Genomic DNA, 27673 nt, shown 5'->3' with positions numbered 1-27673 from the left:
TCAAACCACATATACGTCATTAGTTCGATAAAGCTGCTAAGATGGCCAGTGGTTACGTATACTAGGCGAGAGGCATGATAGGAAAATTAATCAAAAGTGGGCAGAAACAAGGTGCTTCACAATTAACTCAAGAATCATGGATTAAAGCAATCTCGTTCCAAATATGGTGTGAAGGAAATTTTTTGCTCAGTTAACAGATTACACAAGTAATAAAAATAAATAAATAAATAAATAAATACCAATACCCATCCAAGCAACGTCTGATTGAATTTCCATGTGTGTGTGTGTGAGGGAAAGTCAGAGTCATCCTTTGATATCTCCATTTTACATTTTAAGTAGAAGTTCCAACATAAACGAACAGATCCTCCTATAAATCCATGTTTCCTGGAGTCAATCTTCTTTTCCGGCGATTCACAGCATCATTGACCAACAAAAGCTCCATTGCTCCTTTACCACCCTCCCAAAGAGGGACGGACCTTGTGCAATTGTTGAAGAAGTAGCTCAAAAGTTCTTGCACAATAATAATCATCCAAGATATTTATAGGCCTTCCTCTGTCTTGCACTTGTTCCAAGCTTCCTGTTTTAGTATCAAAATACAACTCACTCATTCAACAAACAAATATTCTATAATATATTTAATATCATTCTCACCCCGGTTCAGGTAAGGTTATATTGAAGTGAGTTTTTTGTGGAAATAGTTGGAATACTGGTACATCATACCTTCAGAACATCAAAAACCTTCTCTGCAATAAACTTCTGCTGAACGCTAGCACCTTTCTGTTGAATCTTATCAGGATGAATGCATAAGGTGGCCTTTCTGTAAACTTTTCGGACCGAGTCTGAGGTAATCAAATCAGTCAATGAAACTGGTTGCCAACCACATTCAGGCCCGAGCACCTGTTCATCATTCCACATATAAAGGGGGTTTGTTTGTCATGTCCAATAGAAGATTCATGTGATATGCGTACAAATTAAGAAGATTTCAGTGCAAAAATTACTCCAGATGGCAGAGTGGATAACATAATAGAAGGAAAGAAGTACAAAAATAAACTGTGTATGCAATGTAGGAGTATCACTTCATTCTCCTCTGAAATTCTAGGAGTTCCAATGTACACTTCTAACAATTTTGTAACAACAAATGAAGTTAGCAAATCAGCTTCTAATAATTTCTCATAATTCTACAGTAAAGGGACTTCCTTTTGTTGTCTAGCCCACAATACTAAACTATCCACACTAAATGAGCTATACCCTGCTTCAGGGTGGCCTCTCCCTATAGAATCCTTTTGATTTATGCATTGAATTCAAATTGGAAACCCCCTATATCATCCCATTCACCGCCCCACCCAAAAAAAGAATGGAGTAGCTGAGCGGAAAAAATCGGCACCTTTTGGAGCCGTGCTCTTCTCACCGAGATGAAGGTACCTACTAGTGGTAAGAAGCTGTCTTACCTGCATGTTATTTGATTAATCTTATGCCTGCACCCCTGCCCCTCCCCAAGGCTTCACCACTTGATGCAAGAACCAAGGGCCTCTTCCTCCTCTATTTTGAATTGTTGTTTTTATGGCTCCTACTATCCAAACCCTTGTAACTCCTAGAATTTTTTTTTTTTCCCTGTTTTTCTGGCTACTGTTACATGGAATTGAATTTGTAAACCCCCTAAATTCCCACCCCAACCCCTCACCACTTGATCAGGAACCAAGGTCCTAAGTTTCTTATTTTGTGACAGCATACATGATATAATTTGTGAAACATAAAGTATTAAAGATTTGTTTGTGTTATGTCAGTAAGGAAATGGAAATATTTTAGAGATATAATGGAAATGGCCAATAGTTTGGAAGTGATTTAAAGTATAAAACAAGACCTATCCTAGTCCAAATATATAAGGGGCATAAAAGGATGACTAACACTTCTTCAGAGCAAAAAGAATGTTAAATAATAAAATTAAAGTATTGAAAGTAGTCCAATCATGTAAAATATAATGGTAGCATATGTGACTGTCTATATGCAGAAGATTGTGTCAAATACGTTTTAAAAACTAAATATTAGCAAGATAAATTCCTTGTAAAATGTCATATGAAAAAATATAAATCCAATAAGGCAGTTTATATATATATATATATATATATATATTTCTGTAAATGAAAAAAACCATTTACTACATGATGAGTCACAAGACAAAGAAATGCAGATTTACACATTTGACTCTGAATTTGTGGGTATACAAAAGGTTCTATGAGATTTAAGCATAAAAAGGCAAGTGTACGTTGTAAATACAAGAAATAAGATATCTTCTTTAAAAAAACTGTCAACAGACGCAGAAGATGGGCCCAACTAGTGTTTTATGCATTTGTGAGAGCCTACTCACCTAATAAAGCATTTTAGTATTACAGAAAAAGCGTGGGTAAGCCTAGACATAATCTTATACATAAAAAATTTCAACAATATGGAGGTACATATAAAAGAAAAGGAAAAAGAAATAAAAAGAGGAATACAATTTGCACATGTGTGGTTGTGCATGGGGGTGGGGGGGTGTAGAGCAATCAGACTAATACTGGGAGAAAAAGGATTTCTTGCATATACATAAAGTAAACTGATCCCAATACACACAAAACTATGCGAGCCTAGCTGCCCAACCAAGAGACATTTGGGGCAAAGGTAACCAGAATACCCAAAATTGTTGACATTACAACCAGACACATGCAAAATATGCCCACACAAACCACAAATGCCCCCTACCACCAGACCCACCTACACAGCAACTTCCCCCTTCATTCCTTTCCCAACGAACCATGTCGCATCCTGGCCCGCCCACATGCCCTTAAAGAAACAAAAAAACCTAGCCTGAGTGTTGAAGGTAACTATGCTGTCCCAGAATTTTTAGCAACCTCATTTGAAATACAAACATGAAAGTACGAAAACGTAGCTTATTTGAATCCATGTCCATCAACCAAACCTAATATCTTGCTTCTTTATCATACAATCTAGTTCCTACACCATCCTCGGTTACAAAAACAACTAAATAAGATGCAAAGAGAAACAAATTAAAGAAAAATACCGAAACTGGATAATTTCCTGTGCCCTAAAAATAGTCAGATAAAATGCGAAGAAAAAAAATAGAACGCACATATTGCAATGATGATAAAAGTGCTCGCAAATTGCCCTCCTTCCCTGCAGCCCAATGCTTTATCTTTGTGTCTAGACTTTCAGCAATTCTCTGCACAAAATAAGTTTAAAAGAGCAACAAAAAGGAACTTTAAATTAAAGAGAAGACAAATGATTGGAGAACCAGAGTCCAACTAATCCTTATAACACTGCAAATACTTACATGTCTCTCTTCTTGCTCCTGCTGAGTTTGAAGGTCATATCGATTTTTTTCAGCCAGTGCTTTAGCCTGACCATATAGAAAGAGAAAAAGTTCAAAACCATATAAAGTAAATACAAAAAAAAAAAAAAAAAAAGTGAGCATTAAATGAGGCTGCAGTTGGTTGGGAGCATTTGAGATATGGATTTGGTTATAAGCTGCATAATATGATTGCATGCAATCCATTGAGTCTCTAAACAACAAATGGACTTTAATTTGGTGTGCTTATCTGCATATGCTGGTGCATCCTTGGAAAGAAAAGGTTCAAACTTTTTAAGGAAAAAACTAAATTGGGGACAACAAAGAATAGTTAAATGAAAAAAAAGAGGAAAACACACACCATTCTGTCCTGGGTCCTTTGGTGACTTTGGAATCTTGCTCTTCGTCTTTCTTCACTTTCCCCTTCAACTTCCTGAAATTCTCCTGGTGAAGGGGCAGCTTTTTTTTGCGGGGATGGGGGGAGGAAGAATGATTGAAGCAATTAGCATAGAGAGACAAAGCCCCAGACCTTGGCAGTCTATAAATGAAAATTGCTTTTAACAGCCAAGTTACCTCCAAAATTCCAGAAGTCATCAAAAACATTTGTAGCAGAAGAAACCTTATCTACACTGTTTGAGGTCCCAGAAAAGGCCTTATCCACAGTATCCACAGTGGTTGAGGTCCCAGAAAATGTTTTTCTCACCATTTCAGGGACTCCTCTGTCATGGAACTATGAATCAAAAACAGGGTGTTGAAACATATGTCAGGAAGCAAAAAACATAATATATCAGTTGTTGCAAATAACTCAAAAAATGTCTACACTTGTCATAACTATAGTTCTCACCGCACTAGTAGCCTCACGCCTTGGCACACTGCTTGGGGGAGCAACCTTACGGAAAAAAAATTCCAGATCACTTTGTTGCTCTGCAGGTTCATCTATTAGTGAACTTCCATTCTTACCACTGTAACTTTTATTAGATGACATTGTTGGCATTGATTTTGCGAAGCCATTAAGGAGATCCATATCATCAAATGCTCCGCTACTAAATGATGAACCCTTTCTTGAATTACTGATTTTACTCATTTCTTCCAGTGGATCTGAAAACACTGGTGAGGAAGTATCTGCAGGGGTTGAAGTTGATTCAAATAGTACAAAGGGATTTTCGGCCAATGTGGATGTGGATTTAGTTGAACCAACTGTTGATTGATTAAGCTTATTTGTCTCTGAATTCGTTCTGTGCAAATAAGATGATGATGAGGTGAATGACATAAATTTTGCAGATTAAATAGCAGAATACATTGAATTGAAAATGGAATGAAAACCATAGCATCTAATTCCCATCAAACATTGATGGTGAACAAGGGTTAATCTGTTCCAACTCACAATTATATCATTCGATATTCCCTGTATTTTTTATTCCTTCACTCAACTCTTTTTTCCACCCTATTTCACTATGTTCCATTGCATTTATACTTAAAAAACCTGTATATAGTTTCCAAGTTCACAGTCATTACTCATAATAAATTGGCAAGTTCGTTTTGGATTGCCCATTAATAAATAGGATAGAATGGATGAGGCTAGACTTTTCTGATCTGGTCATAGAAAAATGGTATTGAACTTAGACAATTAAGGACCCAGCCTGAACATACTTAGACTGACGCATAGCCAGCTCTACCTTACAGCATAGGTTTCTCTACCAAATGCTAAATGCAATAAATAAATCTCAATTCATCCTTGCCTAACACGGGACTCTTCATAGTTGGGCCAGCAACTGCAAATGCATGTGGACACAAGGTAAACATCTTGCATGTTTATGAAATCTAAACAATAAAGTAATCAAACAATATCTAATTATTATTACTAATTTACCACATGATTGAATTATTTATTCATGTATAAGTTTTGACTTCCTGATTTACTTATTCAGTGCTCCTAACTCCATACATAAATTCCCAACAGCAGAAACAAGATTCCCAAATGCAGTTGAACAAGCAATTTGAAGGGAAACTCAACTACGAAATCAGCCATGCTTTACAAACTTGAATGTTGGGAAGCCAATAACCAACATATTTGTCAGCCTGGTATACATTGTGGGTCCATGACCCTATCCAAAAAAAAAAAACATTGTGAGTCCATGACCTAACAGTTTAAACTTTTAGGAAAATTGGTAGTTCAACATGGTATCAAAGTTATGATTAACTAGAGGTCTGAGTTTGAGTCTTTCCTACTGTTTCCCCTATCTATTTATTTGTAATCCATAATTGCTAATTTCCCCTTATAAATGTGGGTATGAGGCCACATGTAATGATGGAGGGTGTTAGCCTGGTAACAAAAGGTAGGAACAAGATGAGAGAAAGGCAATTAAGATGGTTTGACCACACAAAACAAAGAACAATGACTTCACCAATGAGAAGAATCAAGTTCCAGGCTAACCGTGCAGCAAGGAAAGGAGAGATGAAAAAAAAAAAGAACCAGAAGCTGATTGCGGTAGAGAGAGGATAAACTGACTATGAACAACACAACAATGACCTTCAAGCAGCAGAATGGCAAAATAAGATTGGTGCAGCCAGCTCTTAATAACTGGAAGTACTGCTTTTCGAGTTATGTATATTAGTAAACTGGATTGATTTATTCCTTCCAGTCCCAGAGTAAGAGAACTAAAGGAATTCAGAGTCACCAACATCACCAAATTATAATTACATAACCAAGTTAAGTATAAATGTAAAATGACTATGAAAAATCCCTTCTTGTGACTGCTTGGTTACTATGGTCTCGAGAATATAACATCCAGCAAATTTTGACCTACCTGGAACAAAATCAGACTAAGGTGGTGTTTGTTTTTGACTTTTTACTAAAACAATTTGTTTTCAGAATTTAAGTTGTTTGTTTTTCTATTTTTTTCATAACTTATTATAAATTTTTTACTAAATAGAAAAAGTCAAACTATGTAGTATTTTCTAAATAGAAAAAATAACATATTGATTTTTTTTACTTTTTAATACTTAATTTAATTAAAATACTACAAAACAACGTGATATTTAACACTATTAAGATTAAGATTCTATTTAGAATTAAGTAAAAAAACAAACACCACCAAGGTTTTCCAAATCTCTGCTAATTTTGCAGAAAAAGAAATTGTTGCATATTACTTTAGTCAATCCAAATCTAATCAAATGTCCCAAATCTCTACAAGAACTCTTTCCAAAAACTCCTATCAGACAAGTTTCCAATATATAGTGTTTAAATCATTCAAGCAGCGGCATCTTTCAAAGACATTCCCCAAATTTCATAAACATTACCTAAGCCTTCCAACATCTTAGATTCCTCAATAGATTCATTTAAAACTGCATTTGACCTCCAATCGGTAAAACCAACAATGGAACACATACCCTTTCTTGGCAGCGCCGCTCCCACCAAACCCTGGTATCAAATCATCAAAACCCCGAGGCGCATTCTTCTCCACACCGCCCGAATTCCCAAGAAAATCATCAAACTGATCACTCTGCTTGGACCCGGAATCCGTAAACCCAAATACATCATTGTAATTCACCGTCCCCGAGCTCTTCACCTCGGAAATCCCTCCAAAAAAATCTCCATCATAATTAGAACCACCGCGATTCGCCCCAGAACTATTCAAATTTCCAAACACCGAATCATGATCAAGCAAAGACCCACCACCACCGCCACCACCCCATTTATTTGAATTCCTATTGAGTCCCCCAAAAATATCATCGTAATCATCCAAACCCCCAAAATTCTGAGAAACCCCAGAACCGCCATTGCTGTGCACCCCCGATCCGGCATCAAAATTGAAGGCTCCGTCATTGCCGGCGGTGCTGGGTCCCTTCAAAGCCGCCATGGGTGCCGATTTTCCCTGGGGTTTGAGGCCGAAACTCTGGGTTAAACGACCAAACTCGTCCATGGTGGATATGATATGAGTATGAGCAAGATTGGAAAATAAATAAATAAATAAAGGATTTGTCAATGGAAGGGCTTTTGGGTTCAGATGATGAAGACGACTCGGAGGGAATTGGGTGATGAACAATGTTGGGCGTGGATTATTTGCCGGCAATTTCCCCTCTGAATCAGCTTTGTCATTAGGAAATGTTTGGATCTACAATGAAAGCGTTCCCATTTTTACATATTTTCATATGTGGTTTGATGCACCACCGACATGACACAACCCCTGCTTTGGATGCTGACATTTTCACAGCTCATAAAGCTCTGATTGCTTGGCAAGTGGGACAATTCTGAATTTTAATTATGTTGGTTTTGAAATTTTAAATAATAATTATTGTAATTCAAGAATCCCTTGATGTGAATTATTGAATTATTATTATTATTTCGTAAATTAAATTTAATATTTGCATATTTATTATTTACAAAGATTCTACTTTTTATTATTTCAACATTTGAGGTGAGCTGTGCCATCACTCCCTTTGTGAATGCACCATGGATTTTTTTTTTCAGTGGTTCATGGGCCCCATAAACCCATTAAATCTTTTTAAAAAATTAATCATAATTTTTAAAACAAAAAATTAATATTATAATAATTCTATTAAACATGAAAAAACTTTTTATATAATCTAAAATAAATTTTGTATGATAAGTAACATTTTTATGCCTTTCAGATTAAGTTTTTTAATCATAATTTTTAAAACATAACATTAATATTATAATAATTTTATTAAACATGAAAAAACCTTTTATATAAGCTAAAATAAAGTTTGTGTAATAAGTTAGATTAAGTTTTCTTAGACATAAGTTTTTTAAAATAAAATTAATCCAATAAATATAAAAATATTTATTGAACTTTAATTACAATGAAAAGAAATATAAATTTCAATATTTTTATGTTTCTTTTTTTTTTTGTAATTTTTCATTATAATTAATCAAGAAAACAGTAGACTAATTTTAACAATTTTGAGATTGGAATGATATAAAATATGTTACATTAGTTATTTAAATTCAAAATAGGTATGAAAATAGTGTTATTTTAGTCATTATAAAAAGATGATGGTAATTAATCTTTCTTATAAATTAAAGTGAAATTACATGTGTATCCATCTGATTTCACTTTATACTTATCTAAATAATTATATTTTTTAGGACAAAAATACCCCTCAATGAAATAACCATAGCACACTTAAGAGAAACATATATTCATTTATATTAAGATCAAACATTTGCACAATGTTCAATATTTTATGTCCAAACCCCTCTTTAGTGTCTAACACATTAAGTTCAAACATTTGTATGGTTTAAATACTAGGGAAAGAATTTCACTCGTGCTTCTTTGCAATATTTTTCACTTTCAAATATTTACTTATAATTTTTCAAATATTTTCAACTTGGTAAATCATTTCCCAATTTTCACCCTTTTTGAAGGAAAAAAAAAAAAAATCTCTCTAATTTCTTAACTTTATTTTAAATATTTCAAATCATCACTACCCATTTGAACACTCCATCTCATTTTTTGAATTCCAACTTCTCATATATCCTTTATTTAGTCAAATTCAATCAGTGCTATAAATCGTGTTGCTATTAGCTTTAGCTTTCAAATTCAATCAACGCGGCAAATTGTATTTCTATTAGCGTTTGGAGAATGTCATTATCATGATCATTTTTTTTCCTATTGACCCAGAGTCAATGCCATGCCCCTTTTGTAATTAAAAGGATTTCACACTTTTGTTCCTCCTTCAACTCTAGGTGGGATAGTAGGTTACTGCACCATTCTGAACTTTCAAATGTATTGACTTTGACCCCTCCAAAATGTATCAGATAAATGTTGCAGCAAAACTTTGAAAACATGCCAAACAACGAAATTTCCTTCACTTTGTGTTTCTCGTTGGAACCTTAGAATAAAGTTGGTTCAACTCCTCTATTGCAAACGTGCCTTTTGACTCGCAGAGCAGCCAATGTTGATGGTTCCATCACTTTTTGTATAAAGCCTCCACAACATATCCCCACTGCATGATTTTGAGAGGAAAACATGGGCACCTTCGTATTCTTGATCTCTTACATTGTTTTCCTCTCTTTATTCGTCTTCTCAGTTGATTCTGCATCTTCTTCTTGTCCCATAGATCTTGGCTATGTCGAGACCTACCCATGGGACACCTCTTCGTGCCGCAGTGGGGATCAAGACCACTGCTGCATGGCCCTTCTCAGTCTCTTTGGCATGGGCCTTGCACAGCACCTGAAAGAAACTTCCATGTTTCAGCTCCCCACTGCTGCTGTCTCATCTTCTTGCCTCTCAGAATTGCAGACTAGGCTCTCTGCCATGGCGTTCCAACCGTCTTTAGTCTCTATATGCTTCAAGAACTCGACTCAGTTTGTTGCTAATTCCTCGAGCTGTGCTGGAATCATCACGAAAGAAGATTGGATCAAAAGGGTTGGGGAAAAGACTGCCTTGGATTCATCTTGCAAGGACCTGACTGGACTTGTCCAGTGCGGCTCCTGCCTCGATGCTGGGATGAAGGTGAATTCCCAGTTGCAGGCTCTTGCTCCAAATTCCACTAAATGCTTTTACTTCACTATTCTGTATGCTGCAGGCATTGTTAATGAGTTAGGCCCTCAGGATGGCACCACTGCTGCTTGCATACTAGGCTTGCCTTTGTCTAACTCCAAAACTGGTGAAACCTCTAATCATCTGAGCCAAGAGACTTTATTCAAATTGATTTTCGGGTTCTTGGGTGCTTTTATGGTTGTTTTGTTTGCCTTGGGATCAGTAGTGCTGTACAGGATTTGGCAAAAGAAGAAGAAAAACGCCTTCCATGAAGAATTTGTGAGCAGCATGCAGGCTAGAGTTTTACCGAACACTGGTGCAAAATGGTATCATATCGCTGAAATTGAACGAGCCACAGATGGATTTTCACAGAAGAATTTTATTGGCCAAGGCGCATATGGGGCTGTACACAAGGGCACCCTTTCTGATGGCACTTTAGTTGCAGTGAAACAAATTCTTGATTTGGATTCTCAAGGGGATGAGGAATTTTCCAATGAGGTTGAGATCATAAGCAAAATAAGGCACAGGAACCTTCTTTCTCTTCGGGGTTGCTGCGTTACAAGTGACGACTGTAAAGGTAAAAGGCGATATCTTGTTTGTGATTACATGTTGAATGGTAACCTAAGTGATCATCTTTTCAACTCTAGCAATAGCAGGAAGGAACTAACTTGGCCTCAGCGAAAGAATATAATTCTTGATGTAGGAAAAGGGGTCGCTTACTTGCATGATGGAATCAAACCTGCCATTTATCATCGAGATATCAAGACAACTAACATACTTTTGGACTTGGAAATGAAAGCAAAAGTGGCAGATTTTGGGTTAGCCAAGCAAAGTAGAGAAGGTCAGTCTCATCTCACCACAAGGGTAGCTGGTACACATGGATATCTAGCACCAGAGTATGCTCTCTATGGACAATTAACAGAAAAAAGCGATGTTTACAGCTTTGGGATCGTGATTCTTGAAACTATGAGTGGGAGGAAGGTGTTGGATACATCAAGTTCTTCCATGGTTTTGATCACAGATTGGGCTTGGATGCTTGTTAAATCAGGAAAAGTGGAAGAGGTTTTTGACGACTTCATAAGAAAGGAAGGACCAAAAGGTGTCATGGAGAGATTTGTTCTCGTTGGGATTCTTTGTGCACATGTGATGGTGGCTTTTAGACCTACCATTGCAGAGGCTCTAAAGATGCTGGAAGGTGATATTGACATTCCAAGATTACCAGACAGGCCATGGCCTCTTAGCCATGAGGCATTTCGATCTTCTTTGCAGTGTAGTTTTTTAACAAATGAGAGATCAAGACCCAGCACAAGCATGAGTACGATATAAATTTGATCTGCAAAGCTTGGAAAGCTTTTTCCAAGTGAAAAATATTCAAATATGTACCCTGGTAGGTAGGAACCACCACTCCCAGCTCTTCAGAGGTGCCTGTGTTGCATATTTTTCTTCTTTATTTTTTATTTTTCCATTCTTTAAGTGTATACTGCAACCCTCGATGTACACAGAATTTTATGATAGAAACAAGATTGCATTCCTTCAATACTAAAGAACTTCATGGTTTCCTAGATTAAAAAAGAGCTTTGCTATAAATCTCAGAAAAATTTTGAGACTCATTAATCAACTAATGCAAACAGCATTATCTTCAACTAAAAATCATAAAAATGATCACCAAAAGATTCTGTTTTCAACTTCACTAACATCTTTTGACAGTAAGGATGATTTTATTTCCAAAAGATGTACAAGGATGTATAACAGTGTAGTTCTCCATTAAATAAGCACAATAAAATATGTATAAATACGAGAAAAAGGGACATTAAATACAAGTTCAAATGAAAAAAATTAAAAATAAGCAACTAGTTAAATGACCAATTGAAGTTTCAAATAAAATCCGGAATGTGGCCTGAAAAAAAAGTTAAAAACACTGACCTGTAATTACCAAATGCCACTCTTATTAGTCAGGGGTGGTTCCCAGGCCTTTCAACTCCAGAATTCTCCATTGCAGGTACGGACTACTCAGCAACATTGATCAGTATATTCAGCTCATTAGCAATAATTTCTTGATCACATAAAGGCTCCTTGACCAAGAGATTCATTTTCTCTTGAAGAAATTCAAGTACATCTTCTCTCCCTTCCTTTATAAGTAATTGTTTTAACTTCCCAAATGTCACACTTGATGGCCGAATACCCTTCTCTATCATCTCTTCCAATAAGATGCAAGCTTTGGAAGCATTACCCTTTTTACACAGTCCATTAATAAGAACTGAAAAAGTATGCATGCTAGGAACAAACTGCTTCAACCTCATGTATTTCCACACTTTAAGAGCCATCTCTAGCTTATCATTCTCACAAAACATTTTTATCATCATTGTGTATGTGTCTGCATCTGGATCACAAACCTTGATCATTCTGCGGAAGACCCTAAAAGCCTCATCAGTATCCCCACAACTGATTAAGCTGTTTAGGATAATATTGCAGGTCCTGGAATTAGGTCTGATCCCCTTGCAATCCATCTCATTTAAAACCCTATATGCATTCTTGAGTTTGTTTACTTTACAGAAAGCACCAATCAATGCATTATAAACTGCCACATCAGCCTCAATTTCATTCCTTTCCATATCTAAAAACGTATAAACGGCATCTTCGATTCGATTTTCTATCCCATAAGTATGAACCAGAACACTATAAATAAAAGATGTTGGCTTACAAACACTAGAATCCATTTCTTTAACAATTCCAACTGCTTCATCAACCCGCCCTGCCTTGCAAAGTATGTCAACCATGATACCATAGGTCACAATATCAGGGTCGCAACCCATGTCAACCATTTCTCTGAAAATTTCTCTCGCCTTGGGCAGATTTGGAGCCTTTCCCCACCCCTCAAGTAATATACTATAAGTTTTTGAATCAGGAATAAATTGGTCTTTCATACCATTGAAGATCTCCTGAGCCTTTACAACATTCTTGGACTTGCACAGAGCACTTAAAAGACTATTAAATGCTGCCAGATTTGGAGGAACATCATATTTTTCCATGATGTTGAATGTGTAAACTGCCTCTTTCACCTTCTGAGACCTCGCGTACTTTCTCATTATAATGCAAAACGTCTCAACATTTAGTATCTTCAGGCTCCTCATTTTATTTACAAGATCCCACATGATTTGATACTGCCTTATCTTAGCCAGAGACTCTATCATGGTATGGTAAGCTCTGATACTATGCATGTAATTTCGTTGCTTTCCAGCCCATTCAAAAAATTGATAAGCTAGCATTCCAGCATTCTCAAATCTCTTGAGGACATTCTCAACCACAATTGGTGATACCCTGATCCCACTTTCACTAAGGGAAGTATCAAGCTCTAATTTTGGGCAAGAAATCATAATTTTACATATCCTTTTAGTTGGATCTGCAGTCTCCTTTATTATTTCACCAGAACTGCACATTCTGGCCAAAATATTCCATCCCAGTGACCATTTATTCTGACAGTTCTGAATTTTAAGCATATCAGCAACCAATTTGATGATTAAGAAAAGCCTGGAGCAGGAAGGGACGGTGAATGAGTAACTCAAATAGTACGAATGAAATTTGATGCACAGGGATCTAGGCCATGAGGGATTGCTACTTGCAGTGTGTAGCCCATTGCCTCTGGTTCCACAACAAGCAAGCCAAAAAAAAAAGAAGAATAAAAAAAAGAACCAGAAACAAACAAAAGAAAACTACAACCCTTGCATCATGGTTATATTAAGCTACAAGGCATCAATAGTTGCCAAAGTATTCTGTCCATAAAACACTATTATATGCCATGATACGGACAGGTACTACTTTCATTTCCGAGACATTTTAGCAATTGAATTCTCTGTTTTTCAAGTACAATCACTGCTTTTCTGTTGAACTCTACTCGACATGCTATTAATTAGCAATGGGATTCATCCCTAAGGCCTACATGGGACATATCTAGTTCCATATATAGTGACATAGAAATGTTGATTAGGAATAAATTCACAACAATCCTACATAGATCTTCCATACTTGCAACCAGATGGAGAAGTACCAACTTAAAATGGTTGATTCAGAAACATAGGAAATTGATAATCTAAACAGCGATGGTTGGTTGCAAGAAGTAAAAAACGGTAGACAAACACCAACATGGCCCTGGTCACGATACGTTCAACTGTCATTTTAGTTCTTTTTCCTTCACAGAAAAATCACTAGGAACGGCCCAGGATAACAATTGGTCATTTCTCACAATCAAGTTGGTGGATGGGTCCTTATGGGAGGGTTTATGTAAGCTTCATATCTCCTTTTAAGTGAAGCTTTGGCCTTTTGGGTCCTTTCTGTCAAGTGTGAACGAGGATTCTAACTGTGCACATAGATTCTCTTGTCCTTTCACATCAAATATAAGAAGAAGACCTTGTGTCTTGAGATGGTCCCTAATCATATTAGTAATAAGAATGATATTAGTAAGAGTGCATTTGATTGTAATTATAAGAAGTGTTTCTAATATTTTTAATACTTAAAAAGATGAAAATTTTCAAGTGTTACAAAGGCTAGAAACATTTCCTAAAATCACTACCAAATGCACTATAACATAGCGCAAATAATATAAGGTTCAAGACAAAAACAGCATGATTTTGCATCCACGGTTGAGTTTTTCATCGAACAGCTTGTGCGCATCCCACACGAAATTTGCATGTGTTCTTTCACCTAGTAGCTTGCATGCATAATTGAATACTAAACTAAAGTCAAACTATCACTGAACTACGTATAAAGGAACACAATTCACAAATATCATAGATTTGGTTCAAAAGAAACTATGGACTACATAGAGCAATCCCAACACAAAAACAAGCAAATGGGTCCAAATTTAACTAACCTTCAACTTCCAAATCAAATTCAGAACTCCAGACACATTTAGATTGATCTAAAAGCAAGCCTAGCTAGGATTAGGGTTAGGGTTTTGAGAACAAAAAAGAAAAAACCATTAATGAGAGGGGAGATTCTGAAGGAGATGAGACGCAGATGCTTGCTTAACGCGCCCTGAGATATAGGGAGATTGTTTAAAAAGATGCCCAAAACGATATTTTTAGCTTGAAACGGCGTCGTTTCCTCTGACAACACTAAAACGCAAGAGTTTTCCACCAAAACGCAGCGTTTCACGACGTGGTCGTCTCATTTCTGCGCAGAAGAAGAATCGAGTTATGGAGCTGCAACTGCCGGAGTGCCCAGTCTGCCTCCAAACCTACGACACCGATCAAGCAATCCCTCGCGTACTCGCCTGCGGACACACGGCTTGCGAGGTATGCATAACCCACCTCCCACAACGATTCTTGGACACCATTCGCTGCCCGGCATGTACACAACTCGTCAAGTTCTCTCACCTCCAAGGCCCATCGGCTCTACCCAAGAACATCGACCTTCTCAGGCTCTGTCTTAGCGAGGACTCTGATTATCAGAAACCCCAGAAGCGACCCATCACCAGTCACTATGAATTTCTACCTCGCTTGTGGTCTGACCAGTTTTATTCCGTTTGGAAGGACTGGGTTCTTCCGAACGACGCCGTTTTGGTTGAACCCAGAGGTGGGAAGGATTTTTGTGATGTGATTCATGGAAGAATTGCTCCTTCTTCTTCTTCTTCTTCTTCTTCTTCTTCGCCGTCGGTTATTCGGTGGTGGATGAAAGAGAATCAAAATGTGAGTCTTGTTAGAATTGCTTCTTTATCGTTTGTGAATGATTCTGTGATTAGTTTTAGTTATATGGCGCGAATCATGAACTGTTTGAATGGAATGAAGGTGGAGAAAAGATATGAATTGGGTTTGATTTTGAGACAGCGCAAAACCTGTGGAGTTTATGGACTGTGGTATGATTTGGATGATCAGTGGATGTATCTTGTATGTGAGCGGTGGGAAGGTGGCCTTGTGGAAAAAATTAGTGAACTGAAAAATGGGGTTGTTGGTGGGAATGACAATGGTTTGCTGAATTCAGCTATAGAAGATGGGATATTCTGTTTTGCAATGATGGGTATGGAGATATGCAAAGCAATTATTGGCTTACATTCAGAAGGACTAGTTAGTGGTTGTTTAGCACCATCATGCTTTAATTTTGATGGTCTTGGCCATGTTTTTGTTGATTTGAATGAGATGTTGGTGACGGGAAGGAAGATTCATAGGAGCCTTGTGGAGAGTGTTTCAGGTAGGAGGAGAATTGATGATAAGGAAATGGGAATAATATCAACTAATCTAATAAAAAGAGAGGCATTTCTGAGCCCAGAAGTGTTCATTGAGTTATTGCAGAAAGAGGGCATTGAACTAGAATGCGACAGTTTAAGTTATTCAGTTGGATATAGCTCTGATGTTTGGTCATTAGCTTGTATGTTGCTCAGGCTTTTTATTGGAAACCCATTCACTGAACTCCCTATAAGAAGTGCAAAAAGGCATTCTGATTATTTAGAAGTGTACATGGATTGTAGGGAGGAAGTCAGTTCTTTGTTGGAAACTAAACTGGGCACAAATTTTGTAGCACTGCAAAAGATTCTCTGTGAATGTTTGAATTTGGATCCAAAAAGTCGTCCACTTGTAGCTGATGTGTGGAAATGCATTAGGGAATTGGTTATAAAACCTCAATTTGATATTATGGTCAGTCGAGAGGGAACAGTTAATGAGGGCAACAATGTGCACTGCTTGGTTCTTGGAGAATTGTGTCAGTTGCCCAAGGAAACTAATAAAGGATCAAAAGCAGTGAAGACAGATGAAAGCGGCAGAGAAAATGTTGATCAAGCTGGGGAATTGCAAGATGATAAAGATTTCATTGAGGGTCTCTCTGGATCTACCGTCAAATCTATAAATCTGCAAGGCCATCTTGATTGTATTACAGGATTAGCTGTTGGAGGTATAAATACTTTGTGGTACTTTTAGATTTTTAATATGATGCTGTACCAAATATTCATTTTTCACATTACCTGATGTTCTGCTCATGACTGTTGAGTTATCTTATTGCCAGAGGATGCTGAAATTCAAGAGCTAAATTTCTTCCTTTTCCAGTTATCAGTGTGCCTGGTCATGGTATATAGAGGCATTTCTGTTATCTCTGTGTAAAAGCAGGTTCGTATCTGTCATCCACATGACAGAAATGCTTCTCCGTGCCATGGTTTGGCCCTTGTACTATAAACCCAACAAACCATACACATGTGAAATGGTGGTGACTCATCCCTTCATTATACTTTGCCTATGCCTAAAAGTTTATTTTTTTATTTTTTTATTTTTAAAATCAGTGTATTTGGTCTACTAAATGATAGTAAAATGCAAGCTGCCAGCTTCTTTGTCAATCTTTCAAATTATCAAAGCTGCTTAGTTGAGATGAGATGCTGTGAGATTTCTTTGTGATATTGGTTCACGATCACCTAGTCATTCATAGCAAGCCCGCATCACATTTCTCAAATGGATCCATCTAGTTCTTTAAGTTGTTGTATGCGGTTTCCCCTTTGCTAGTTGTGATGGTGTGAAGATCCTTTGGTTTCCCTACTTGATTTATGTGGTGTGCCTGTCTTTAGCAACTTTAGTTTGTTAGTTTCCTGTCCAATTGATTGAATTCCATTGAGTATCTTTTCTTTCTTTTATAGGGGGGTTCCTGTTTAGCTCCTCCTTCGATAAAACAATCCATGTTTGGTCTTTGCAGGTAATAACAGTTGTTGAAGTTTGACTATAAATGCATACTTTCCTTGATTTTGAAGATTTATGAAATTTATTATCAACAAAATATTTGACCATTTGGTGCTGCAATTAGGATAATAGTATGGCATCTCTTAAACCCATTTTCTGGATAATTTTGCTTAATGCCACAACAGAGGGTGAATCAAGTTGTAAATTTAAAATGAACTGCTTTACATTCTGTGTTCATGCTACTAGATTTGTTGTGATTTCCTCATTTCAATTGTTCATATACAATTTGTTGTATCTCATCAGAACATGTATAATTATGGGACATACAGCTCAGAGAACACAAGCTGTCAAAAGAATAATGTTGCACGTATGTAGAAACTATTCCCAACCACTACTAAAAGAAAGTCAACATGGTATAGTATTCTATATATCAATTGCATCATATTAGGAATTGGAGAGTAATTATACCCTTGCTAAGGGCTTAGGCTCAGTCTTCTTTTGGGAGTTTCAGGGGTTAAGTATTCATGCTCTGTTGGCAGCTTTCAGTGGATTGGGAAGCAGGAATTTTAAGCTATGGGCTAGACTAAGGTTAGAATAGCTCCAAAATATCTACATTTGCGGCATTGTGATTTACCAAACAGTAGAATCAAATCGCCCTTAAGAAAAGTTGCTTGTGGTGATAGAGCACAGTGAACAATCAATCTCTAATCAACTGGATCTACAAGTTTATTTCACCTTTGCATGGATTCATCAGAAGTACATAGTGAATTTGTTCTTCTTGTCCTGGAATTTAGATTCTCTCTCTTCTTGTAATTTTCCCTTTTTGAATTGGTGCATCTATCTCATGCAGGACTTTACCCTTGTACATCAATTTAGAGGTCATGAGCATAGAGTCATGGCTGTAGTTTTTGTGGATGAAGAACAACCTTTGTGCATTAGTGGTGATATCGGAGGTGGCATTTTTGTCTGGGGAATTAGCATCCCTCTGGGGCAAGAACCATTAAAGAAATGGTTTGAGCAAAAGGATTGGCGCTATAGTGGTATTCATGCCTTGGCAATTTCCGGAACTGGATATCTCTATACTGGCAGTGGAGATAAGTCAATAAAAGCATGGTCATTGCAGGTAATGGCTTGTGCTTCTATGCAATTTCCTCTGACTAAATAATCGTATATAGCATGCTTGGTTTATCTCTTCAGAGTTCAGACATTATGTGAAAATACATATTTGCATTTTAATATTTTCCATTTCCACAGGATTGCACCCTATCATGCACTATGAATGGTCATAAATCAGTCGTGTCTGCACTAGCAGTTTCTGATGGTGTTCTTTACAGTGGGAGTTGGGATGGAACCATCAGGCTGTGGTCTCTTAATGATCATAGTCCTTTGACAGTATTGGGGGAAGACACACCTGGAAATGTGATCTCAGTTTTGTCTCTAAAAGCTGACCACCATATGCTTCTTGCAGCTCATGAGGACGGATGCTTAAAGGTTTCCGATTCTTGAACCCTACTTAGTCTACACTAGAATTGGTAATCTTCCAATGGGGCATCTGGTGCATCCATGGAAAATAAAATAATCCAGTTTTGATTGATGTGGGCTTTGAACTCTCACTTTAGTCATGTAAAATAGAGCAGCCTCCAGATTGTTAATACAAAGAACAGAAACAGTTATCAATTATCCTCATTCTGAAATGATCATATCTCTTAAACACAATACCCTGGGTAAAAGAAAAATGGATGCATCCCAAATGGTTCCAAAAACAATTTGATCTTTATTTGCAGTGCGCCCCGTTGCAGTATTATGAAGTCATTGGCCAAGAGGGGATTGGTATCTGCCAAATTGCCAATGCCTTTTATGTAGAGAACCTGTTGTGGGTTTACTAAATAGTTTCATCATTCATTTGCTTTCTTCTTCGCTTTTTCCAGATCTGGAGGAATGATGTGTTTATGAAATCCATACAAGCCCATAATGGTGCTGTTTTTGCTGTTGCCATGGAAGGGAAATGGTTGTTCACAGGAGGTTGGGACAAGAGTATCAATGTACAGGTACATTTGCAAAATGGTGTTTGTTTGGCTTATAAGCATAATTAATGATGGATGCTGTAAAACGTATTGTCACTTTGAAGTTCTTTTTAACCTTCAATTCTGTTTTCTCTTTCAACTTTTGGTTTTTATTTAAATCTAACCTTGAATGAAAGGTCTGTTGCATTTGCTCAATGAATCAGTCTCATGGCCCTTTATTTGTAGGAGATATCAGGAGATGATCTTCAAATAGAAGCATTGCCAGTTGGATCTATTGCTTCCGACTCCGCCGTAACTGCACTGTTATACTGGCAAGGAAAGCTTTTTGTTGGCTGTGCTGATAGAATTATCAAGGTAGGTTATACTTTTTTCTCTGGCTTTTTTAATGAGAGACTGACCATCCATAGACTTCAATCTAGAAAACTTCTTGTTAAAATTACAGGTTTGAAGACCCCATGACTTGTTGAAATCTAAAAAATAGTCTACCTGTGCTAAGAATTTGCTTATAGAAAACTAACTTCAAGCATTCTGAGCAGAAACTGGATCGTTTTAGTTCTGGAATATATGATGTTCAATGTACCATCTCTTGGTTCATTATATTATTGAATCTTTGTTTAATTTCATCAGGTGTATTCTGGGCAGTGATGGAAGCATCACTTAAGAAGATGTCAACCAAACTCAATACGATGGCGAAGCTGCCAAGGGTGATTATGGTGATTACAAATTATCTGTAAACGATGTTTATGCACTCTCGCAAATTATCTGTTCATACTGTAAATGAGAACAGTGTATACATGTAAACACATGGATCCAGCTGAAATTCAGTAAGCACGTAATAAGAGATGTTAGGTAAACCATGACTCTTCAACTCTGTTGTCAAGGGCATCACAGTTATTTCACATATAAAAAAACCCAATACCCCAACACATAAACGACCTTAACTAACAAATCCAACATGTACAACTACCTCGAAATGATTCAAAATAGTAATTAGTACACAATTCAAAGGCTATAAATTTTTAAATCCAAAATTAATTAAAGTATGTCAGTAATAAATTAAAAAATTATCCCAAATACTTCCTAAAGTTTTATAAAGATCCTAAATTGATTTTAGTATCAATTTGTTCATATGATCAAAAGGCGGAACGTGACCACTAATCTTGATACTAAAAAAACCAATAGAAACATATAAAAAATTATAAAGAGAACGTTAATTTGTGATAATAAGGAGAACAACGATTAAAAAAAAATAAAAGACAACAAAATATCTCACTCATTTTTTTTCTTTCTTTTTTTTCAATTAATCTTTAAATTACAAAAATATTTAGGTAGGATGTTATATCCAACTGAAATATTGAAAATAAAATTGACGGATGAAGATGCAATCTTTGACAGAGGGGGGATTGGACAACTGTCCTAAAAATAGCATTATAATTTATTAACGTATGATCAAGAAAATCAAGAAACGTTAATCAGGATTTTCATTATTGAACCGTTGGAAAAGCCTCTTAGACCCTCGAAAAAGTGCACCGGGTGCAACTATTTAACAGTCAATCCGGAAGCTAAAGGTGTCGTTTCTCGAACGTTGCCGATCAATGGGAGCGCCAACACTAGACTTGCGTTGCCTTTAGCCCATAGAGCACCGCCATGGCCGCGGCGGCGTCTGCTTTTGTGAATCCGCCCTTCATCACTCCTGAGCAATCTTCGAGACGGCCCAATGCCATCTTTTGGACCAGACCCATTTCGTATTCTTCGTCTCTTTCCCTTTCTCTGTCTCGGCGGCAACGGCGTCTTTCTAGGCCTGGACCCCTAGTCGCGGTCGCTTCTCTGAAGGTCCTTGTTGCTTAATTATTCGCATATTTATGTTCTGTCCATCGCTTGTTCGTTGAAATGCTTCTGTGGATCGTTTTCCACTTTCTTGGGTTTCTTTTGCTTTAGGAAAATTTGGGTCGTCTGAGGAAGAATTGGAGTGACCTTACAAGCCTAAACTACTGGGTGGTTAGGGACTACTACCGTCTCGTAAACTCGGTTAACGCCCTCGAACCGCAGATTCAGAAACTCTCTGATGAACAGGTTTTTCTATGCGCACTTGAAAGCTATAGTCGTTTTTGTTTGAGCCGTTCTGGATTATGGGTTTGGTTTATTTTCGCAGTTGGCTGCAAAAACTGTGGACTTCCGTGTCCGGCTGAGACAAGGAGAGACGCTTGCGGATATTCAAGCTGGTTTGGTGCCTTTTTTTTTGGTTTATTTGGATAAGGGATAGACGATTGAGCTACAATGTTACTTTACTTTTTTCTTTCAGAGGCATTTGCAGTTGTCCGGGAGGCTGCGAGGAGGAAGCTTGGAATGCGCCATTTTGATGTCCAGGTACGTACGCATTTATGTAATAAGGTGCTTTTTTCTATTTACTTGCGAATATGCAAAATTCTTTTTTTTTAGATCATTGGTGGAGCTGTGCTTCATGATGGGTCCATTGCTGAGATGAAAACGGGGGAAGGAAAAACCTTGGTTTCCACATTAGCAGCCTATCTCAATGCCCTCACTGGTGAGGGTGTTCATGGTATGTGTTCTGTCCTAACTTGTTTGAAATGTGGTTGTTGCTTTTATGTGTGCAAATGAATGAAACGATCATGCATAGTTTTTCTTCAATGGCATCGAAAATGTGCTAGTAGAATGATTCAAATGTAAGCAAGGCAATTGAATTGCTTGTATTGATTTGTGGAAAACATCCATGAGTACAAGAATCAGGCTAGGTGTCTCAATAATTATATTTTCTGGGATCTCCTTCTGGGCTCCAGTTGGTTAGTTGGAATATGTCTCCTGACAGAAAGTTAATGTTAAAATTTGTCTTATTTAAAGAGTGATAGGACTAAGGGTGGCATTAAAACCGGTTTTGGAGGCTTCTTTGTCACAAATGTGCAATGGGGAATCTCTCTTTGGAAAATAGGCACATGACAACTATGGATTCAAATGTTAGCAACTATAACAATAAACATACTTAAATTTACGAATAATAAATGGATAGATGTTAGATTAGTGCCCATTGGTCCATCCGTGCACTAGGTAAGTGGCCCATCAATCCATTTTGTATGAACAAATTTCACAGCTTGCAAATCAAAAGGAAAGACAAAGAGTGAATAAAATAAATTTGTATTGATTCAAAATAAATGATTGGTACAAGTCCAATGTATATTCTGTACAAAATGAATCATCTGATTTTTGTTATCTTTCTTGATTTTGATCCAAGACTGGTGGTTGCATCTGCTTGAAATAAAGTTTAATTCAAGGGCCAAGCATCACTTGTTCTAGAATAAAAGCTTGTAATATTTTCCTTTTTAATAGTCTGCAGAGGAAAAGGACATTGTATGAATATTTACTTTAGCCTTCAGGTTTAAAGGTGGATAAATGGCATGAATGTTATGCTTATGATATTCTTCCATTGACTAGTTAAAGAGTGTTTGAAAGTGGGTCCAATCTTGTGGGAGCTTATTTTTCAATATGAGGCTTCTAAATTCTCTTTTTTCTTTCTTTTGGGAGTTATATGTCAAAGAAAGACACCTCTATTTATAGGTCAAGCAAGGGTGTTAATTTATTCTTCCTAAATTTGAATTCCTTAATTTAAGGGATTTTTATACCTAGATTTGAGAAACATGCTTCTCTAATTCAATAAAATTTCCTTCTTGATCTAGGGAACTTGCCAACAAGGGAAGCTTTTTTTTTTTTTTTTTTTTTGTTGATTTACAGGACTTACTTTTTAGTCTTTCAGATGCTGACATGTGTGGCTTCCGGAAGCCATGAAATTTGGATGAGTTGTTCAATGTGTGAATCCACATCTGTCCAACTGGACTTTGCTGTGTTGGCTTGTGACTATCAGAAAGTTAAAATTCTCAATTGTTTTGACTGATAATGAATTTGGTGGTTAATTGGCCGAACTGAATTTTTAGTCTACTTCCATTCAAGTAGTGTTGGTTGCCTTTCCAAAATTCAATGCTCAAGGCATCCATAGAAGACCAATTCCAACTATTCTCTCCTTAAATGAGTTGATGAGCCACAAATATAACATTAATCTACAACATAAATGGGTTAATGGCTACTAATCCAACAATGGGAACAATTCTCAGTTAATTTGATCAAAGAAAAAGGTTGTGTATTAGTTTTGGAGTATGCTTTCATGGCAAAGTTTGGAAGTAACAAAACTGATAAGATTTCAGAAAACTTCCACCTGGAAAACATAATAATTTGATTCTACTTCATAGGTGCCAATCCTAGATGAAACTGAGCTTTTGGAAGGCTATGGTTTAAAATTTTCAAGAAATTCAAGAAGAAAGGAATTATTAGAAAATTACTGGGGACTCTCTTCATATGTAACCTTAGTGACATGAATGGCTACGTGAAAGGGTATGAGTTTAATATATGGCATTTAGAGAAGATAGGTGTATAATGATCAGAAGATGATCAGATGAGTTGGGAAGGCACCTGATTATGTAAGAGGTGCTTGTAACCTCTTCTTCTACAGGTATTTTGTTCTTGGTAGAGTATTTCACTTTTTTTTTATTTTTTATTTTTTATCTTATTTTCTTTTTTGTAGCCCTGCATTGGTGTGATCCACTTGCTACAATTTAATACAAATCTACAAGTACTTCCAGGCTTTTGTTGAATAAATATTGCATTGATGCATATTTGGTTAAATCTTGTGATGTTGTTTGCTCAATTATTTTTTTCTTCAGTGGTAACTGTCAATGATTATCTGGCCCAACGTGATGCTGAGTGGATGGGTCGTGTTCATCGTTTCCTAGGTCTTTCAGTGGGTCTTATTCAGGTGTGATTTCCTGCTTGTGAGTCATAAAAATTTCAAGTTATGGTTTTTCTGTCCTTTTCAATGCATTCATTGGGTGGGTCAATTGGACAACAACTTGTATCATAATACCATAATTTTGACTCTGGGCAATTTCATATGCATATTGATATTCCATTTCCACCACTAGTCAGTCAGATTAAGTGCATTTCACTACAGTTTATCTTCTGTTGCTTGCATATATAGAGGGGGATGACATCAGAAGAGAGAAGATCCAACTATGGATGTGATATAACATATACCAATAATTCAGTAAGTCATATTCAATTTTATCTTGTTGCATATCTCCACTTATAATTTTTGTTCTGGTTTTTGCTTTTGGTGGTATAGTAGTTGCTTGGCAGCCTTGTTCACATTTTCTTGTGTCATTGGAGCAGTTGAATCTTGGTTAGTGCATCTTCCCTTTTTTTTCTTATTTCTGATATCCTTGTTTGGAATGTCATCAGGAACTGGGTTTTGATTATTTACGAGATAATCTTGCTGGAACTAGTGGGCAACTAGTGATGAGATGGTACATTTTCAGACACCATATGAAGTTTGTCTTTTGTTGTTTTATTGGACTACTAGCAGTGTGCTGTGGAAAAACAGGCCAAAGCCATTTCATTTTGCCATAGTTGATGAAGTTGATTCAGTTCTTATTGATGAAGGAAGAAATCCTTTGTTAATAAGTGGTGAGGTAATATTTGTCTAGGTTTTGATTTCCTTTTGAGGTTTGAAATTACAACTTCCAGTTAGTAGCTGTAGGTAATAGCATGAGCAAAAAATTTCAGCAGTATAGAAGTATTGTGTTTTAGTTTCTATTATTCTGCATCTCAGGCTAGTAAAGATGCTGCACGATATCCTGTTGCTGCCAAAATAGCTGAGCTGCTTATTCGAGGACTTGTGAGTTTCTTGCTTTTCTATTCTGTTGAACTAGGATATTTGGCTGCCTCAACTGGCATAGTTTGTATTGGGTTATATATTTCTTATCTTCTTTGGAAACAATATTAACCCTTGCTATAAATAAATTGCGTTAACAGCATTATAATGTGGAGCTTAAGGATAATTCAGTGGAGTTGACTGAGGAAGGAATTGCACTTGCTGAGATGGCTCTTGAAACTAATGACCTGTGGGATGAAAATGATCCTTGGGCTAGGTGAACATTGACTTTCTTACTTTTTTTGTCACTCTGTGATATCATTGCCAGAGTTGACCAAAAGTGGAATATGCTCACAGTTGTTTGTTCTTTCAACTGTCTTCTTTCATCTCTTTTCAGAATGTTACTTTCAAATATCCACAACAAAAGTATTTCCATTTTGTTTTTTTCTGGAAAACTTTAAACAAATTTTGTTCTATTCAGTTCACTATCCATAAACAACTGAACAGAATTGTGGTCTTGTAACCTGCTGGTTGTCAAACATTGTGTTTAAATTTTAAAATAGTTCATTTTCTCTTCTAGATAATGGGCATACTTAGTTATGTGTTCCCACTTGGATTTCAATTTCAATGGAACATTGTAGGTTTGTGATGAATGCTTTGAAGGCCAAAGAGTTCTATCGGCGGAATGTTCAATACATTGTTAGGAATGGGAAGGCTCTTATTATCAATGAGGTATTACCATCATTTGTATATCTTTTGGTATCATAATATTTTCCATTTCTCTATCATTATCTCCTGTCACTTTTATGGAATATTTCATCATTTCTTTCTTAGTCCATGTGTTCTTGATTTCCATCATGATAAAGGATGACTGTTGTAGATCCTTTAAAACCCTGATTATTCGTCAACATGTAAAAGGAACTGGCTCACAGTTCAGCTGGCCAACCATCTGGTTTGGCTGATTACTGTAATATAATGCGGGTTTCTGACAATTTATTTCTTAATAAATTAAAATAGAAGATAATTCACACTATATACAGAAATCCACTAGGAATATGACAGATTCCCCCAACAATTTAAGGATTATCTGGAAAATTTGAAATTACAGGACTTTTCAACCAAACTAGAAGAGACGAGGAGATACACTTATAGCAGAAAATAAGCGAGATTCATGAACAACATTGAAGAGTTGATTGACTATCTACTTCTACATCGTCGAGAACTCTGGGGTTGTGACACAAGTTATTTAGTCTAGCTAGGACGGATTGAGTTTTGCTCAGGAGTATATGTTACATGATGACCAGTTTTTTTTTTTGGAGGATTGAAAAGTTCTGTTAGAGGCAAGACCCTTTGGCAAATCACTTGCCCCACTTTGTCTTGGATTGTGTGGTGAGAGAAAAATGTTAGGATCTTTGAGTAAAAATGGAGGACGGTAGAGATGTTGTGGGATTTACTTTACTTTTATTCCTCCTTATGAGCCTCTTATACTACTACATTTAGAGGCACTCACTCAATGTTATTCAACTTAATTGGCGTTTGGTCTATAAATTAAAAGGTTTGGACAACAATGAGAGAAGCGCTTTATAAGACTTGATATATAGCCATAAATGGACTTATCTAATATATATATATATATATATATATATATATATATATATATATATATAGCCATAAATGGACTAATTTTTGTACAAGTTCCTTTGAATAGTGGAGGAGCTTCAGTCATATTCTGATCAGATTCTTTTATTTTGTGGGGAGGATCCCTCATCCTTCTCTTGTTTTTTTTTTGTCCGTATCTAATATATCTTTGTTTCAAAAAAAAAAAAAAAATGAACGACATTGGAGAGATTCAGAGAGTAATAATAGAAGGAAAACCAGCCAGACTCTAGAAAGAAAAAAATCAATTGAATCCAATTTTATAAATGATGTGTTGTTTATTAAAGAGAAGAAATCGAGCTGGAGTAGTAGAATTATGAGTCTTATGACTTATAAGGAGCAAGAACTATCAAATAGTCAAAATTTAGAGTTGTGTTGGTTATAGATCATTCAGTTGCAAATGCAACTCTTACTAGAAGAAAATGGAAAATGAGAGTTTGGACATGAATCACATGAAAAGACTGCAATCTCTAACATTGATGTTCAGAACTATTTTAACTGGAACAGAAATCATGTATTATAAGTCACCAAATGCTTCAACCTTTTGGTTTTTCTAAAAGTCGAAGCATATATGAAGTATAAGTCTTCATCTGCTTGTACAGTGTGATGTTTGATGGTATATCTAAAAATTGCTAATAGATCCAGCTCTTTGTGCCTCTTAAAGCAGTAATAATGAAGAAATTCTGCATTATAGACATATTTGTATCATAGGCATTTTTTTTATAGGTTGGAGATCAGCTGTACCCTCTACAGTTTAGAGGCCTTCATTGATAGCGGACATGGCA

At 36.5% G+C, this 27673-nt stretch overlaps 4 protein-coding genes across 7 annotated transcripts in view; 2 read left to right on the top strand and 2 right to left on the bottom strand.

Moving 5' to 3' along the window:
• Positions 1 to 196: 196 nt before the first annotated feature.
• On the bottom strand, positions 197 to 7539 carry LOC117907294 (auxilin-related protein 2). Its single transcript, XM_034820794.1, has 8 exons — positions 6731 to 7539; positions 4185 to 4575; positions 3914 to 4070; positions 3702 to 3799; positions 3326 to 3391; positions 3125 to 3214; positions 721 to 897; positions 197 to 577 (listed from the first exon to the last, which is right to left on the bottom strand). The coding sequence occupies exons 1-8, from the start codon at positions 7261 to 7263 to the stop codon at positions 539 to 541; spliced, it is 1551 nt and encodes a 516-aa protein (XP_034676685.1). The 5' UTR covers positions 7264 to 7539; the 3' UTR covers positions 197 to 538.
• Positions 7540 to 9274: 1735 nt separating this feature from the next.
• Positions 9275 to 11383, top strand: LOC117906828 (probable receptor-like protein kinase At1g11050). The gene is made up of 2 exons (XM_034820057.1): positions 9275 to 10423; positions 10550 to 11383. The coding sequence occupies exons 1-2, from the start codon at positions 9334 to 9336 to the stop codon at positions 11170 to 11172; spliced, it is 1713 nt and encodes a 570-aa protein (XP_034675948.1). The 5' UTR covers positions 9275 to 9333; the 3' UTR covers positions 11173 to 11383.
• A 154-nt stretch (positions 11384 to 11537) lies between these two features.
• On the bottom strand, positions 11538 to 14802 carry LOC117906830 (pentatricopeptide repeat-containing protein At1g77360, mitochondrial). 2 transcript variants are annotated; one of them, XM_034820060.1, is made up of 2 exons: positions 14714 to 14802; positions 11538 to 13485 (listed from the first exon to the last, which is right to left on the bottom strand). In XM_034820060.1, the coding sequence occupies exon 2, from the start codon at positions 13341 to 13343 to the stop codon at positions 11853 to 11855; it is 1491 nt and encodes a 496-aa protein (XP_034675951.1). In that variant the 5' UTR covers positions 13344 to 13485; positions 14714 to 14802; the 3' UTR covers positions 11538 to 11852. The 2 variants fall into 2 exon arrangements, with proteins under 2 accessions (XP_034675951.1, XP_034675950.1); XM_034820059.1 differs by having other exon boundaries at positions 11538 to 13374; positions 14714 to 14800.
• A 225-nt stretch (positions 14803 to 15027) lies between these two features.
• LOC117906827 (protein translocase subunit SECA2, chloroplastic) overlaps positions 15028 to 27673 on the top strand; it is a 35849-nt gene continuing 23203 nt past the window's right edge. Inside the window, exons 1-17 of one of the 3 annotated variants that reach the window (XM_034820056.1) lie at positions 15028 to 16725; positions 17456 to 17511; positions 18346 to 18618; positions 18750 to 18986; positions 19424 to 19543; positions 19745 to 19873; positions 21458 to 21592; positions 21672 to 21741; positions 21822 to 21886; positions 21959 to 22079; positions 24247 to 24338; positions 24561 to 24626; positions 24821 to 24885; positions 24963 to 25050; positions 25191 to 25256; positions 25394 to 25509; positions 25874 to 25964. In XM_034820056.1, coding sequence (XP_034675947.1) covers positions 15039 to 16725; positions 17456 to 17511; positions 18346 to 18618; positions 18750 to 18986; positions 19424 to 19543; positions 19745 to 19873; positions 21458 to 21592; positions 21672 to 21741; positions 21822 to 21886; positions 21959 to 22079; positions 24247 to 24338; positions 24561 to 24626; positions 24821 to 24885; positions 24963 to 25050; positions 25191 to 25256; positions 25394 to 25509; positions 25874 to 25964 — 3477 coding nt within the window. In that variant the 5' untranslated portion in view covers positions 15028 to 15038. Of the gene's footprint in view, positions 16726 to 17455; positions 17512 to 18345; positions 18619 to 18749; positions 18987 to 19423; positions 19544 to 19744; positions 19874 to 21008; positions 21353 to 21457; positions 21593 to 21671; positions 21742 to 21821; positions 21887 to 21958; positions 22080 to 24246; positions 24339 to 24560; positions 24627 to 24820; positions 24886 to 24962; positions 25051 to 25190; positions 25257 to 25393; positions 25510 to 25873; positions 25965 to 27673 lie in introns of those variants that run through there. The other 2 variants (XM_034820055.1, XM_034820053.1) reach the window with 2 other exon arrangements.

The sequence above is a fragment of the Vitis riparia genome, chromosome 18 (genome assembly GCF_004353265.1).
Source record: "Vitis riparia cultivar Riparia Gloire de Montpellier isolate 1030 chromosome 18, EGFV_Vit.rip_1.0, whole genome shotgun sequence".
Taxonomy (NCBI): domain Eukaryota; kingdom Viridiplantae; phylum Streptophyta; class Magnoliopsida; order Vitales; family Vitaceae; genus Vitis; species Vitis riparia.
This window is presented reverse-complemented; position numbering and strand designations above follow the sequence as displayed.

Coding starts and splice junctions, on each gene's coding strand:
- LOC117907294 (XM_034820794.1), bottom strand. CDS start 7,263: ATGGACGAGTTTGGTCGTTTAACCCAGAGTTTCGGCCTCAAACCCCAG. Junction 4,071..4,184: donor GGCGTGAGGCTACTAGTGCG/GTGAGAACTATA, acceptor TTTGATTCATAG/TTCCATGACAGAGGAGTCCC. Junction 3,392..3,701: donor AAAGGACCCAGGACAGAATG/GTGTGTGTTTTC, acceptor CTATATGGTCAG/GCTAAAGCACTGGCTGAAAA.
- LOC117906828 (XM_034820057.1), top strand. CDS start 9,334: ATGGGCACCTTCGTATTCTTGATCTCTTACATTGTTTTCCTCTCTTTA. Junction 10,424..10,549: donor TACAAGTGACGACTGTAAAG/GTAAAAGGCGAT, acceptor TTCTTGATGTAG/GAAAAGGGGTCGCTTACTTG.
- LOC117906830 (XM_034820060.1), bottom strand. CDS start 13,343: ATGCTTAAAATTCAGAACTGTCAGAATAAATGGTCACTGGGATGGAAT.